General features: G+C 46.9%; 1 protein-coding gene across 1 annotated transcript in view; it reads left to right on the forward strand.

Annotated features, from left to right (window-relative positions):
* Nucleotides 1–14654, forward strand: part of vsig10l2 (V-set and immunoglobulin domain containing 10 like 2) — a 54017-nt gene that overhangs the window by 8629 nt on the left and 30734 nt on the right. Inside the window, 3 exon segments of the mRNA XM_080182251.1 lie at nucleotides 5000–5278; nucleotides 9237–9512; nucleotides 12502–12762. Of these exon segments, the coding sequence (XP_080038377.1) occupies nucleotides 5000–5278; nucleotides 9237–9512; nucleotides 12502–12762 (816 nt within the window).

Genomic DNA, 14654 nt, shown 5'->3' on the forward strand with positions numbered 1-14654 from the left:
AAAATACAACCAAGCTGGTCAGACAGGACCTCCCCTTAACAAAACCACGCTGAGTGTTCTTGATGAATTCCTGCCTTTCCAGATTCAGATTAATTCCATCTCTAAGAATTTTTTCCAATAGTTTCGCCACCGCTGAGTTTAGACTGACTGGCCTGGTCTGTTGAATCATAGATTTTTACAGCAGAGAGGGAGGCATAGACTACCCAGTTAGCCCCATTCTCCAGCCCTACCTCCATAACCCACTAAACTCATCACTCTCAAATATGTATCCAGCTTTCTTTTGAAACCTCCTATGGAATCTGCCTCCACCATTCTCCCAGGCAGTGCATTCCAAATCCCAGCAACTCTCCAAGTGAAGAAGTTTCTCCTCATCTCACTCCTAGCTCTCTTCCTGACCTTCTTGAAATTGTGACCTCTAGTCACTGGCACACCAACTAATTGATACAGAATATTCCCGTTTACCCTGTCAACATTGTTCATGATTTTGAACACCTCAATATGGTCACCTCTTAATTTTCTTTGATCCAAGGAGACTAAGCCCAATTTCTCTAATTTTTCCTTGTATCTAATGTTTTTCATTCCTGGTATCCTCCCTTTTTGAATAATGGTCCCACATTGGCTGTCCTCCAGTCCCTGGCACCTCTCTTGTGGCCAGAGAGGAATTGAAAATTATTGTCAGTGCCTCTGCTATTTCCTCCCTTGCCTCACTCAGGATACATTCCATCCGGCCCTGGAGATTTATCCACTTTAAAGCCTACCAGACCACTCAGAATCTCTTCACTGTTGGTGTTAATTTTTTACATTATATCACAGTCCTCTCTCTATATCCACATTGTCTCTCTCACCAGTGGACACTGACACAAAATATTCATTCAGAATCTTACTTACAATCTCTGACTCCACACCCAAATTATCACCATGGTCCTTAATGGGACCTACTCTTTCCCTAGGTATCCTTTCACCCTTAATTTGAAACAACTTACGATTTTCCTTTATCCTATCTGCCAGTATCTTTTCGTGTCTGTTTTTGCTTTCCTAATTTTCTTTTTAAGTAACCTCTTGCACATTCTATATTCCTCCAGGGTTTCTACTGTATTGAGGACTTGATGTCTGACATAAGCCTCCCTTTTTCTCTTTATCCAGTGCTGTGTAACCCTTGATATCTAGGGCTCACTGGATCTGCTGGTCCCACCCTTTCTCTTTATTGGAACGTGTTGGCCTTGTACCCTCCCTCTTTACTTCTTGAGTGCACCCCGCGGTTCTGATACAGATTTACCCAAAAAGTACCTGTTCCAGTTCACTCTGGCCAAACCATATCTGATCTCATTAAAACCAGCCTTTGCCCAGTTTAGAATTTTGATTTCAGGCCCATCCTTGCCCTCTTCCGTAACAATCTTGAATCTAACCGAGTTATGATCGCTTCCTGCAATATGCTCCCCCATTGATACTTTAACCACTTGCCCAGCTTTGTTACCTAAAGTTAAGTCCAGGACTATCCCCCTGTCTTGTAGAGCCTACTACATACTGGCTTACAAAATTCTCCTGGGTGAATTTTAAGAATTCCGTTCCCACTAAGCTTTTCACAGTATGACTTGCCCAGTAATGTTGGGCAAGTTGCAATCCCCATTATCACTACCCTATAACTTTTACACTTCTCTGAAAATTGCCTACATATCTGCTCTTCTCTTCCTCTCGGACTATTAGGGAGCTTATAGAACATTCCCAGCAATGTGATTGTTCCTTTATGGTTTTTATGTTCTGTTCATATGGCCTCATTTTGAAGAACCTTCTGAGATATCTTCCCTCTTTACTGCAGTAATCGAATCCCTGATCAAAACTGCGATACCCCCTCCTCTTTCACCTCCTTCCCTGTCTTGTCTGATGGTCCTATATCCTGGAATATTGAGCTGCCAATCCTGCCTCCCTCTCAACCATGTCTCATTGACAGCAAACCTCCGTGTGTGCCTCAATCCATCTGTTCATCAGATTCCTTGCATTAAAATAAATTCCATCCACTCTTGCCAAACTCCTTTTGTGCCTTAACTGGCCTATGACCCTCCTCACTCACTTGCTCTTGTGTCTAATTTTGGCTGCCCCCTACTGAACCTTCTCTCAGGATCCCACGCTCCTGCCAAGCGAGCTTAAACCTTCTCTAACAGGACTGGCAAACCTCCCTGCAAGAATGCAAACCAATCAGCTATAGCAAGTGAATCACTTGACAGGATTCTTATACAATCTATAAGGCCTGGACCAGCAGTTAAAACCAGATACAATCTATGTGGCGAGGTGCACCAGAACAGAACTGCCCAATAAGCCTCATCACCAATGTGAAATTCCTTTGATTCCCTTGTTTGTGAGCTTTTCTTGCAGCTTGTTGGAGTCTAGTTTCCCTCCCTCAGTTTTCCCTCTGCCTTCCATTGTTCTTCTTCATCCACCTCCTTGCCCCTTTCCTGCCACTGTGAGCCCTCAACCTTCCTGACCCCCCTCCCCTCCTTTCACCACCCTCCATCCACATTGCCCCTCTTCCCTTTGTCAGACCCCACCCCGTCTCTGGGCCTCACCACGTATTTCACCCCCAGTGGAATTCTGACCTTTGTCGCAGTGGCTGCCTGAATCCTGAAAGGGGCGGCACAGTGGCACAATGGTTAGCACTGCTGTTTCACAGCTCCAGGGACCTGGGTTCGATTCCCGGCTCGGGTCACTGTCTGTGTGGAGTTTGCACATTCTCCTCATGTCTGCGTGGGTTTCCTCCGAGCGCTCCGGTTTCCTCCCACAGTCCAAAGATGTGCGGGTTAGGTTGATTGGCCGTGCTAAATTGACCATAGATGTGGAGGTTACAGGATTAGTGGGTAAAATATGTAGGGATATGGGGGGTAGGGCCTGGGTGGGATTGTGGTCGGTGCAGACTCGATGGGCTGAATGGCCTCTTTCTGTACTGTAGGGTTTCTATCATCCTGCAGCACATTCGTTTCCAAATAGACACTGGTGTGTAGCACTGTTGGGGTGGGTGGGGGCTGGGGGTGGGGGTAGGGGGAGGAGACCCTTGTACTCCCCAACCCTAAGCACAGTACTGACCTGACTCGGTGACACAGGAGGATCCATGGGTCCAGCGGCACAGGCCTGTCCATGAAGACCAGCTCAGCACGGAGATGAAGGCAGGAGCCGTTCTAACCTGGCAGAGTGGTTTCAAGTTTGCAGTTTTTTTATTAGTGTCACAAGTAGGCTTACATCAACACTGCAATGAAGTTACTGTGAAAATCCCCTAGTTGCTACCCTCCGGCACCTGTTTGGGTACAGAGTACAATGCATTAGGAGCAGTGCAGCACCATGGTAGTGTGGCACTCACCCTGAAGTCTCTAGTGAACTGAAGACCATCCTGTGTGTGCCACCCTTAAGCAATCAGGTTTTAGACTGACACGACTTCCCGCTGGCATGGGGCAAGATTGAAAGGTCTGTTGGGACACCAGTTAGCAGTTGTTTTAATGAGCATTCATGAGATGCGAATTAATGCAAATAGCATTCCTGGCACCAGCCAATGGGCAGACTGACCCGCCATTGGGAGAATTGCCATGTGATTTTACACCGGCGAGTTTCTGATATTTTGTCTCCCGCCAAATTCTCCACTCCCGCCCTCCACTGAACCCACCGCAGGCGGGATGGGAGAATCCCGGCCAATGTTTCATGTCTTTGTTCGGGATTTTCGGCTTCCACGCTTCTCGGGTGAGTTTGTTGGCGGAATCAGGAAATCACGCGAGAATCCCAAATTGTGTTTTACGTTGGTGGGAAGTCTCATCTCTGATCCCCTCACCGGTGATGTAATTGGAACCCCATTAGAATAAAATTGCATGTCATTATCAGGGCGCTACATCTGATTCCCCAGCCCCATTATCCATTCATCCCGGTGTCAGTGCACGGCGCCATGGATTACAACTGCTCTCCCAGGGTATGTATCTGGCAGGCAGACCTGCCGGAGGAGCTCAGGTGAGTGCATTGCTCACAGGGGAGAGGATGATGGCCAGGCAGTGCTAGGGCAGTGCCAGGGTTAGTGTCAGGGGGCAGTGCCAGGGGGCAGTGCCAGGGTTAGTGTCAGGGGGCAGTGCCAGGGTTAGTGTCAGGGGGCAGTGCCAGGGGGCAGTGCCAGGGTTAGTGTCAGGGCGCAGTGCCAGGGTTAGTGTCAGGGGGCAGTGCCAAGAGTAAGTAATTCCAGAGATCAGTGCCAGAGGATAATTCCTGGGGAGTGCCAGGGGGCAGTGCTGGGGCAGTTGCATGGAGGGGTGGATGCAAGGTGTGGGAGTTTCCATTTTAACTTTTGTGCATCGGGGCAGCCTTTATAAATGGCGCCCCGAACTTTAAGAAACAAAGTTGCTGTCAGGATGGGGTCAGCCAGAGAATCCGCTCCACCAGCATCACGTCATGGGATCATCCCCCTCCAACCTTTATGTACGATGTTGCCAAGCAACATGGTGGGGAAGGCTGCCACTGGGACGGATGGCGTCAATGCTGCTTTTCCCACACGCTGCCACATTGCACAAAACCAGGTAAAACTCCAAGCCCTGACTTTTCATCAGAACTGAGGAACACTGGGGATGTGTCAGGTTTTAAACAAGAGGGAGAAGGCTGGTAATGAGCAGGAAGGGTGGAGGACAGGAGAGGGTTAATCAGCACAATGGAGAATGGTGCAAGTCAAGAAAAGATGGGAAGGGGACAGATAACGAAATGAAAGGTGGGTCTAGAAGTGGGGGAAACAGCAAAATCATTGATGTTTTAAAACAGTGGGAGCAGAGATTGTGAACTGAAATTCAACTCAACGTTGAGTTCTACAGAGCGGCTGACTGGCAGATGAGATATTGTTCCATGAACTTACAATGAACCTCATTGGGAATCTGCAAGGAAACTGGTGTACCAGGCTTAGAGCCAGGAGGTTTTTGAACTGAACACGCAGAGGTGGAAGATGTTAGCTCGCTCTGTGGAAATAACCAGGTTCCTTTTACTTTAACAGTTCCAATTTCCAAACCATCCGTCCAGATGAGCCTCTCGGCTCCGATTGAAGGGGCTGCGATTTCGATTTTGTGTTCTGTGGAGAATGGAACCGGTCCCCTGGAATACATCTGGAACAGGCAGGCAGCACTATCCAGAAGTCCCGTTAACATCAGTGCGAGCGCAGACAGCCTGCTGAACCTGACCTCAGTAAACAGGAACCACACTGGCTGGTACACCTGCACCGTTAAGAACGAGGTGAATGAAGAGACCAGTGACCGCGTCTGGCTCGATGTCATCTGTGAGTTCCTTACGTTACTCGGGCTGAAGACTTCACAGAATTTACAATGAAAGGTTCATCAAATTAAATCTGACTTTGTGCCCAACTGGTTGCCTCACAGAGTCAGGAACCCGGGTTTGATTCTGGCCTTGGTGTCTGCGTGGGGTCTGCATGTTCTCCCCATGTCTGCATGGGTTTCCTCCGGGTGCTCTGATTTCCTTCCTTAGTCCAATGATATGCAGGTTAGGTGGTTTGGCCATGCTAAATGCACAGGGTTACGGGAATAGGGCCTGGGCAAGATGTTCTTTTAGAGAGTCGGTGCAGGACCAATGGGACCAATGGCCCCCTTCTGCACTGTGTGGACTCTATTCTAGTTAGCTCGTTCCTCTCTACTGTGGAAACAGGAGTAATACCAGGCCCTGGGAAAAGCTCCCTCCCCAGTATTCAATGCAATTGGTTCCAATTGAGGCACCTCAAAGTCTGCTGGCTCTTATTGGTTCGAATCATAGAATCCCTACTGTGCAGAAGGAGGCCATTCGGCCCATTGACTCTGCATTGGCTCCCCGAAAGACCACCCCACCCAGGTCCTTCCCTCTGCCCTATCCCATATCTCCATATTTACCATTGCCAATCCACCTAATCTGCTCATCTTCGGACTGTGGGGGGAAACTGGAGCACCCGGAGGAAACCCACACAGACATGGGGAGAATGTGCAAACTTCACACAGACAGGCTGGAATTGAACCTGGGTCCCTGGCACTGTGAGGCAGCAGTGTTAACCATTGTGCCACCATTTGCTGCTAGTTTTTATTGCTATTGATCAAGATGTCTTTATAGATGTCAGCTGTGGCTCAGTGAGTAACCCTGCCTCCTCTGTGTCAGAGATAAATGGAGTTGAATCCCACTCAAATAACTTGCGCACAAAATCAAAGCTGGTATTTCAGTGCAATGCTGAGGGAGTGCAATCCTGTCAGAGTTGCCCTTCTTTGGGTGAAAAGTCAAACCAGTGCCTTGCCTGCTCTGTCAGGTGGATCCTACGGTATTATTTTAAAAGAAAGAGGAGGACTTCTCCCTCAGAAATACCTGTCTCTCAGCAACATCTTTGCAGGAAGATCATCTGCTCATTATCTCATTGGTGTAAATTGGCTGGGATAGTCTCTACATCGCACAGTGACTATACATTGCCCCATTAAGTGGAGAATGCTTTGGCACATACTGTGGCTGGAATTTTATCGCCTCACCGCCACCCCCCCCCCCCCCCCCACCCCCCCGATTCCAGGGGCAGGAGAGGCTCGCAGGACAGAAATCTCTGTTGGCCTCAGATGAGATTTTATAATCTCGCCCCAGGGAGGTCGTAAAATCCCGCCCTGAGCCTCTCAATTGCAATATGTAAATGTCTTTCACACCATAGGGCCAATTCTACAACCCAAGCTCTGGCTTGCAAGTATTAGTGCCATGAGACTGACTGCAATCCTTGTTGTCATTAATCAATATTGATTGATGAAGTTAAATCCAAAAGTACATAAAAAGGAAAGGAATAGGCCATTCAGCCCTTCGAGATCATTCAGTGGCTGATCTTCTATGTCAATTTTCCTACATTATTCTCGTATCCCTTGATGTTTTTAATCTGCTAAAATCTAACGATCGCAGTCTTGAACACATCCCACAGCTCTCTGGAAGAGAATTCCAAAGATTCACCGCCATTTGAGTGAAGAGGTTTCTCTTTATCTCTGTCCTAAATGGCCTGCACGTCATCTCAGACTGTTGTCCCCTGATTCCAGACCCCCTTCCCCAGCCACCCCTGCGTCCACCCTGTCGAGCCCTGTCAGAATTTTGTACATTTGAATGAGATCACCTCTCATTTTACAAAACTCCTGTCAATAAATGCCCAATCCCTCCATCTCAGCAATCGGCCTGGTGAACATCTGTTACCTTTCCACAAGGGCAAGTATTGTACAATTATGTTGAAGTGTAATTTAGCAGGAGGGGTGATGGACTAGCAGTATTATCGCTAGGCTATTAATCCCAAAACTCAGCTAAATGTATCTGGGGATTTGGGTTCGAATCCCGCCGTAGCAGACAGTGGAATTTGAATTCAATTAAAAAATATTTGGAATTAAGAATCTAGTAAAGACCATGAAACCATTGTCAGAAAAATCCATCTGGTTCACTAATGTCCTTTAGGGAAGGAAATCTGCTGCCCTTACCTGGTCTGGCCTACATGTGACTTCAGAGCCACAGCAACGTGGTTGACTCTCGGGCAACTAGGGATGGGTAATAAATACTGATGTGGAGATGCCGGCGTTGGACTGGGGTAAACACAGTAAGAAGTCTGACAACACCAGGTTAAAGTCCAGCCAATTTATTTGATAGTAAACTCACAAGCTTTCAGGGTTTGCCCTTCGTCAAGCGAATGGAGAGTTCTGGCCTCAGACAGAGCATATAACAGCACACACAGTTTACAGATTACTGATTAGAATGCGAGTCTTTACAACTAACCTGCTATTCAAGTCTGAAAGAGCATTAGGCATAGGTTAAAGAGATGTGTGTTGTCTCCAGATAGTACAGTAAGTGAGGTTTTGCAAACCCAGGCAAGTCATGGGGGTTACAGATGGTGTGACATGAAGCAGAGACTGATAGCCAACTTCCACACATGAGGACGGTCTCAACTGGGATCTTGGGCTCATGTCACACTATCTGTAACTCCCATGACTTGCCTGGGTTTGCAAAACCTCACTTATTGTACTGTCTGGAGACAACACACATCTCTTTAACCTGTGCCTAATGCTCTTTCCACTCACATTGTCGGCATCTTTAAAACTTGAATAGCAGGTTAGTTGTAAAGACTCACATTCTAATCAGTAATCTGTAAACTGTCTGTGCTGTTATATGCTCTGTCTGAGGCCAGAACTCTCCATTCACCTGACACAGGGAGAAACCCCGAAAGCTTAAGAACATAAGAACATAAGAAATAGGAGCAGAAGTAGGCCATCTGGCCCTTCGAGCCTGCCCCGCCATTCAATAAGATCATGGCTGATCTGTCGTGGCTCAGTTCCACTTTCCCGCCCTCTCCCCATAACCCTTAATCCCCTCTCTTATCAAAAACCCATCAACCCGCTTCTTAAAAATATTTAGCGAGGCAGCCTCCACCACTTCAACGGGCAGAGAATTCCAGAGATTCACCACCCTTTGAGTGAAGAAGTTCCTCCTCAACTCCGTTCTGAACCGCCCCCCCTTTATCTTGAGGCTGTGCCCCCTAGTCCTACTGTCTTTTTTGAGCGGGAAGAGTCTTTCCACCTCTATCCTATCCATCCCATTCATCATCTTATACGTCTCAATGAGATCTCCCCTCATTCTTCTAAACTCTAACGAGTACAAGCCTAGTTTATTCAGCCTCTCCTCATAGCTCAACCCCCTCAACTCCGGTATCAGCCTAGTAAACCTCCTCTGCACTCCCTCCAAGGCCAAAATATCCTTGCGCAGGTGCGGCGCCCAAAACTGCACACAGTACTCCAGCTGCGGCCTCACCAATGCCCTATACAGCTGCAGCAAGACCTCCCTACTTTTATATTCAATCCCCCTCGCTATGAAGGCCAGCATCCCATTCGCCTTCCTGACCACCTGCTGCACCTGCACGCTGGGTTTTTGCGACTCATGCACAAGGACCCCGAGGTCCCTCTGCACCGTCGCCTGCTGCAGTTTTTCGCCACGTAAGTAATAGTCCTTCCTACCATTCTTCCTACCAAAGTGGACCACCTCACACTTGCCAACATTAAATTCCATTTGCCATTTCCTGGCCCATTCGCCCAGCCTATCTAGATCCTTCTGCAGACTCTCCACACCCTCCGCACAATTTTACTATCAAATATATCGGTTGGACTTTAACCTGGTGTTGTCAGACGTCTTACAATAAATGCTGGCCAGCCAGTGACACACACGCCCGATGAATGAATAAAAAAACTCTTTCTTTTCTTTCCTAGATGGTCCTGATCAGCCAGACATCAATGTGACCCCTTACGCTCTCAACGCTGTCGGTTACTCAGCCATTGAGCAGGACACTGTCTCCATGACTTGTTCCGCCTCTTCCAACCCGCCTAGCCAGTACATCTGGTTCCACAATAACTCTCAGATCTACGCAGGGCAGCAGTTTGTCATTGAACGAATTTCCCGAAGTCAAACAGGAACCTACATGTGCCTCGCACATAACACAGTTCTCAACGCCAGGACTAAGACTAGCATCGTACTCACTGTCTACTGTGAGTAGATTTTAATCTCACGCCGTTTGGTTTCAAGAAGCTTCTCTTTTTGTTATCCTCGGCTGATTTCCATCTTTGATTTTTTTTTACCATAAACGCCAATATTTCTTGACAAAGTTACAAATTGCAGATCAAAAAGGCGAGATTAATAAACATTTGTTTTTTAAGGTGCTCTTAGTATATTGTTGTAACATCCTACACTAATTCACAACACAACTGGGAAACAGCGGAAGAAGTTGACACAATTGTGATGGTCTTATTTGCATTCTAAATACAATCCAGGGCAATGCCAGCTCTTGGCTCGAATTACAGATATACCTTTGGCAGTGTCTTGCTGAAAAATGGTGATTTTTTTTGTATTATTTACAACCAATTGTCTATCATCCAAACTCGATTATAAGACCAGTCTTCAATATGAAGTGATGTGATATGGTGCTTAAAAAGTGTGGTTGAAATAACATGCACAGGATGAATGGGTGATACTAACTGTTGTAACCTTCTGCCATCACCCTGGCTATGATCAGTCACAGTAGCTCACATTCAGTATTGCACAGAAGAGGAGTTACCCAGCGCAGGGCTGCCAACTGTGATTCAATGTATTCCTCCAGGTTTCATCACATGGTTCCCCCCCCCTCCACATTCCATCCATTAGTCAGCCAACACATCCATCCTTGTGACGCACTGCCTCCCTTCGAAAAGCAAATAGACTCATTAGCCAATTGGATGATGCTCGATATAGTGGCACAGCGGTTATCGCTGCTGCCTCAAAGTGCCAAAGACTCGGCTTCGATTCCAGCCTTGGGTCACTGTCTGTGTGGAGTTTGTACATTCTCCCTGTGTCTGCGTGGGTTCCCTCCTACAGTCCAAAGAGGTGCATGATAGGTGGATTAGCCATGCTGAATTGCCCCTTCGTTTCCCATGATGTGTAGAGTAGGGGGATTAATGGGTTGTATTCATGGAGTTACAGGGATAGAGCCTGGATAAGATACTCTGTTGCAGAGTCAGTGCAGACATAAGGGATTTCTTCTGTACTATGATTACAGCCAAACAGCCCTTTTCCCACCCATTTTCAATATTTCTACATCTGTTCAAAGTGAAAAATAAAACAAACCAATCTTTTTCTAATGTCCCAATGATATTTTCCTCAGGGTTACACACGGCAGTGTCTAGGAAATTGGTCTTCAATTTCTGGAGATCCCAAGCCAATGCTGAAGGGTTTACAATCCTACTAGAAAGTTGGATATAAAGTAACAAGAGAAAGCTGTACGCTCCTCTTCACTACCTCCCAAAAATGTTCCAGACCCACCATTGGCAGGCAGTGTTCTCCCTGTGATGATGTGAGAGTGGAAAATCCCAACTGTAGCCTCTGGATTGGGTCAGTATCTCGCTATCCTCAACTCCAGCAGGCTGGGTCAAACCACAACGCAAACATCTGAGGCATTTGAAGATTGGCATCCAAATGAATAAAATCTTTGACTTGTAAATGGCATAAAAACTGCATCATCTGGTGGGGTCTAGAATGTTGCCACTGCATAGAGGTTTACATTATGGAAACAGGCCCAACTTATCCATACTGCCCTTTCATTTAATCACTAAGCTAGTCCCAATTGCCCGCCTTTGGCCCACATCCCTCTATGCCCATCTTACCCACGTAACTGTCTAAATGCTTTTAAGCTTTGCCCGCTAACCTTGTTCACCTTTGCCCTGTTAATGGCGGCACAGTGGTTAGCACTGCTGCCTCACAGCGCCGGGTTCGATTCCTGGCCTGGGTCACTGTCTGTGCAAAGTCTGCACGTTCTCCCCATGTCTGCGTGGGTTTCCTCCGGCTTCCCCCCCCACAATCTGAAAGTCGTGCTGGTTAGGTGCATTGTCCATGCTAAATCCTCCTTCAGTGTTTCCGGACAGGTGCCGGAGTGTGGCGGCTAGGGGATTTTCACTTCATTGCAGCGTTAATGTAAGCCTACTTGTGACACTATTAAATAAATTTTTAAAAAAACTTAAGTGTCCAGTGTAAGCGTCCACTTAAGTGTCTAAGTTTTAAAAAAACTTAGGTGTCCAGCGTCCAGACCACCTCCCTAGATGGTCTGGACACTGGACGCCTAAGCAATATTTTCTCCCAAAAACTGAAGCAGCTTCAGATGCTGTGGGAACAAGACACTGGTTGCAGTGAGGTAAAGGAGTTGTAGTGTATCTAATCTGCTCTCTTCGTAACCTTGAATGTTGAGAGGATATTAAAAGGAACGGTGTGGAAGAGTGAATGTTCTGAACAAGCAGCCTAATGGAGACACAAAAATTTATGTCCTTCAGAATGATGTGGGTGTTATTAGACTTGGGATGAGTTTCAATAGCATTTCTTGTTTAGGACTTTGCTATGTTCTTTAAAGACATTGCTTCTCTCCATTTTCCCCAATTCATTGCTGCAGAAAACTCATTTCACAACACCTTGAAACTGAAATCAACATTTTCCTTGACAGCCAGAGAGTCACCTCAAAATACTGACTTGCCTAACTCCCTGTTAAGTGTTAAAGTTCACCTTCTTTGGCATTGGGCGTGGTAAGTCAGAATCTCGGCAGTGGTAGAGACATTGTTAGAATGCAAGATGCAACTAATGTTTTAAATCTGTTTTCAAACCCACCCATTTATGCATCACTGGATCTAATTGAAGAGATAAAGGTCAGTTAGAGTTTAATTGCCACATGTAAGGGAAGTTTGCCGATTACTGGGCTTGTAAATGATTACCTCCAGGTTAGTTTGCAAACATCTCTCAGTGACAACAATTTCCTCCCACTCCAATTGCTCCCTTGAACTGTTGGCATTGGCCAGCTGCTGTTCCATGATCCCCTTGGTTGGAAACAGGTTGTCCGTTGGCTAATTGTAAATGGGAAGAGGCGGCAGAAAGAGTGCAGGTAGGACCCAGGTTCAGTCTTGTTCATCATGTCTCCCCATATACCGAGTTACTAACCTGTGTAGTCCTTCCTGCCATGTATAGATCTGCCTGCTGGAAGGCCCATCTGCACCGTGCTATCTGTTAATGATAATCGGGATATAGCATTGTGGTGCTCTTGGGAAGGTGGAGACCCCCCGGCGACTCTCCAGTGGGTTAATGTGGCGAGAGGTGGCATTGACACCGAGGGACAATCCAGTATTTCAAGAGTAAAGTCAGGACGGGAGACCTCAAACAACAGCACCTATTCCTGCCGGGCCTCCCATCCAGCCTTGAGGGCAGACTGGTCCTGCAGAGCCACTGCGCGTGAGTATAACTAATGAACAACTGTGCTAGAATATGCTAAGTGCTCTTTCCCCGTGGTCGACCTTCCCCTTTTCTGGACTATCTGTTGCTAAGAGTACTGGAGTACTGTGTGCAGTTTTGGTTGCTGCATTTGCGAAATATATATTGGCCTTAGAGGGAGAGCAGAGAAGGTTCACCAGGCTGATACCAGAGATGAAGGGGTTAGCCTATGAGGAGAGATTGAATAGACTGGGTCTGTACTCATTGGAGTTTAGAAGGCTGAGGGGGGATCTTATAGAGACATATGAGATAATGAAGGGGATGGATAGGATAGAGGTAGAGAGATTCTTCCCGCTTAGAAAGGATAGCAGAACTAGAGGGCACAGTCTGAAAATAAGGAGGGGGGCAGTTTAGATCGGAGTTGAGGAGGAACTTCTTCACTCAAAGGGTGGTGAATCTCTGGAATTCTCTGCCCACTGAAGTGGTGGAGGCTACCTCGCTAAATATATTTAAGACACGGGTAGATAGGTTTCTGATAGACAAGGGAATTAAGGGTTATGGGGAGAAAGCGGGAAAGTGGAACTGATCCACTTCAGATCAGCCATGATCTTATTGAATGGCGGCGCAGGCTCGAAGGGCTAGATGGCCGACTCCTGCTCCTATTTCTTATGTTCTTAAGAGTGACCCGGTTGAGTCTGATGTCAGTCAATGAGCACTTTCCCAGTTGGAATCACAGCCCATTTGTAAGGATTGGGAACACTAGCCATTTTTCACTTCTCCAGCATCTTGTTCTTTGCAGCGAGCACATCGCCTGCTCTCAGTAATGTTGTTGGGCTTTGCACTAATCTTGTGAACAATATCATTAGCCTCCAAAAGCAACCCCTCTTCCCCTGAAAGCTCCAACATGCAGGCGAAGAGTGCGAATAGATCCCACTGTGCACATAATAAACGCTTCTGCAATCTCCTTGCAAATCTCGCTGGAGTGGAGCATCTGGTTGTGAGGGTCGTTGGTTAGACTTTATCCTACACAATTCAGCTCCAGTTAAATTTCCACCTTAAATTACCGGAAGTGCGAGTTGATAATGAGGTCAGTGGGGCATTTGGAACTTGACCTCTGTGTGGCTGGTGTGATGGCACTGCTACCTCACAGCACCAGGCTCCCAGGTTCAATTCCAGCCTTGGGTCACTGTCTGTGTGGAGTTTGCACTTTCTCCCTGCGTGGGTTTCCTCCGGGTGCTCCGGTTTCCCCCCACAGTCCAAAGATGTGCGGGTTAGGTTGATTAGCCATGCTAAATTGTCCCTTAATATCCCAGGATGTGTAGGTTAGAGGGATTAGCAGGATAAATATGGGGGTTTGCGGGGATTTGGGGTGAGATTGTTGTCAGTGCAGATTTGATGGGCCAAATCGCCTCCTCCTGCACTGTAGGGATTCTATGAACTGTGAAACCAGAATCATTAATGATTGCGGATTAACCCAGGAGATCTGAGGGTTGTGAGAGAAACAGGGAACAAGGGAGGTGGAAGCTGAATTAGAGGTAAGTCAGAAGCAAAGAGAAGCAACGAAAAGAAAAGAGAGACTGACTAGAGGGAGAGAGATAAAAGAAAAAGCAAAGTAAGAAATATATAAAGATTTGCAATTTAAATTTTACAAATCTCGCACAGTAATTGACTAATCAAATTCATGAAAATCAACAGGTTACATTGTGCCCTTCCTGGCTTTGAAAGGTTGATGGGTGGCACAGTGGTTAGCACTGCTGCTTCACAGCTCCAAGGACCTAGGTTCAATTCTGGTCTCGGGTCATGTCTGTCTGTGTGGAGTTTGCACATTCTCCCTGTGTCTGCATGGGTTTCCTCCGGTTTTCTCCCACACTCCAAAGATGTGTGGGTTAGGTGGATTGGCCATGCTAACTTGC

Source organism: Carcharhinus amblyrhynchos, unplaced genomic scaffold (genome assembly GCF_965287045.1).
Source record: "Carcharhinus amblyrhynchos unplaced genomic scaffold, sCarAmb.v2.hapA scaffold_49, whole genome shotgun sequence".
NCBI lineage: Eukaryota > Metazoa > Chordata > Chondrichthyes > Carcharhiniformes > Carcharhinidae > Carcharhinus > Carcharhinus amblyrhynchos.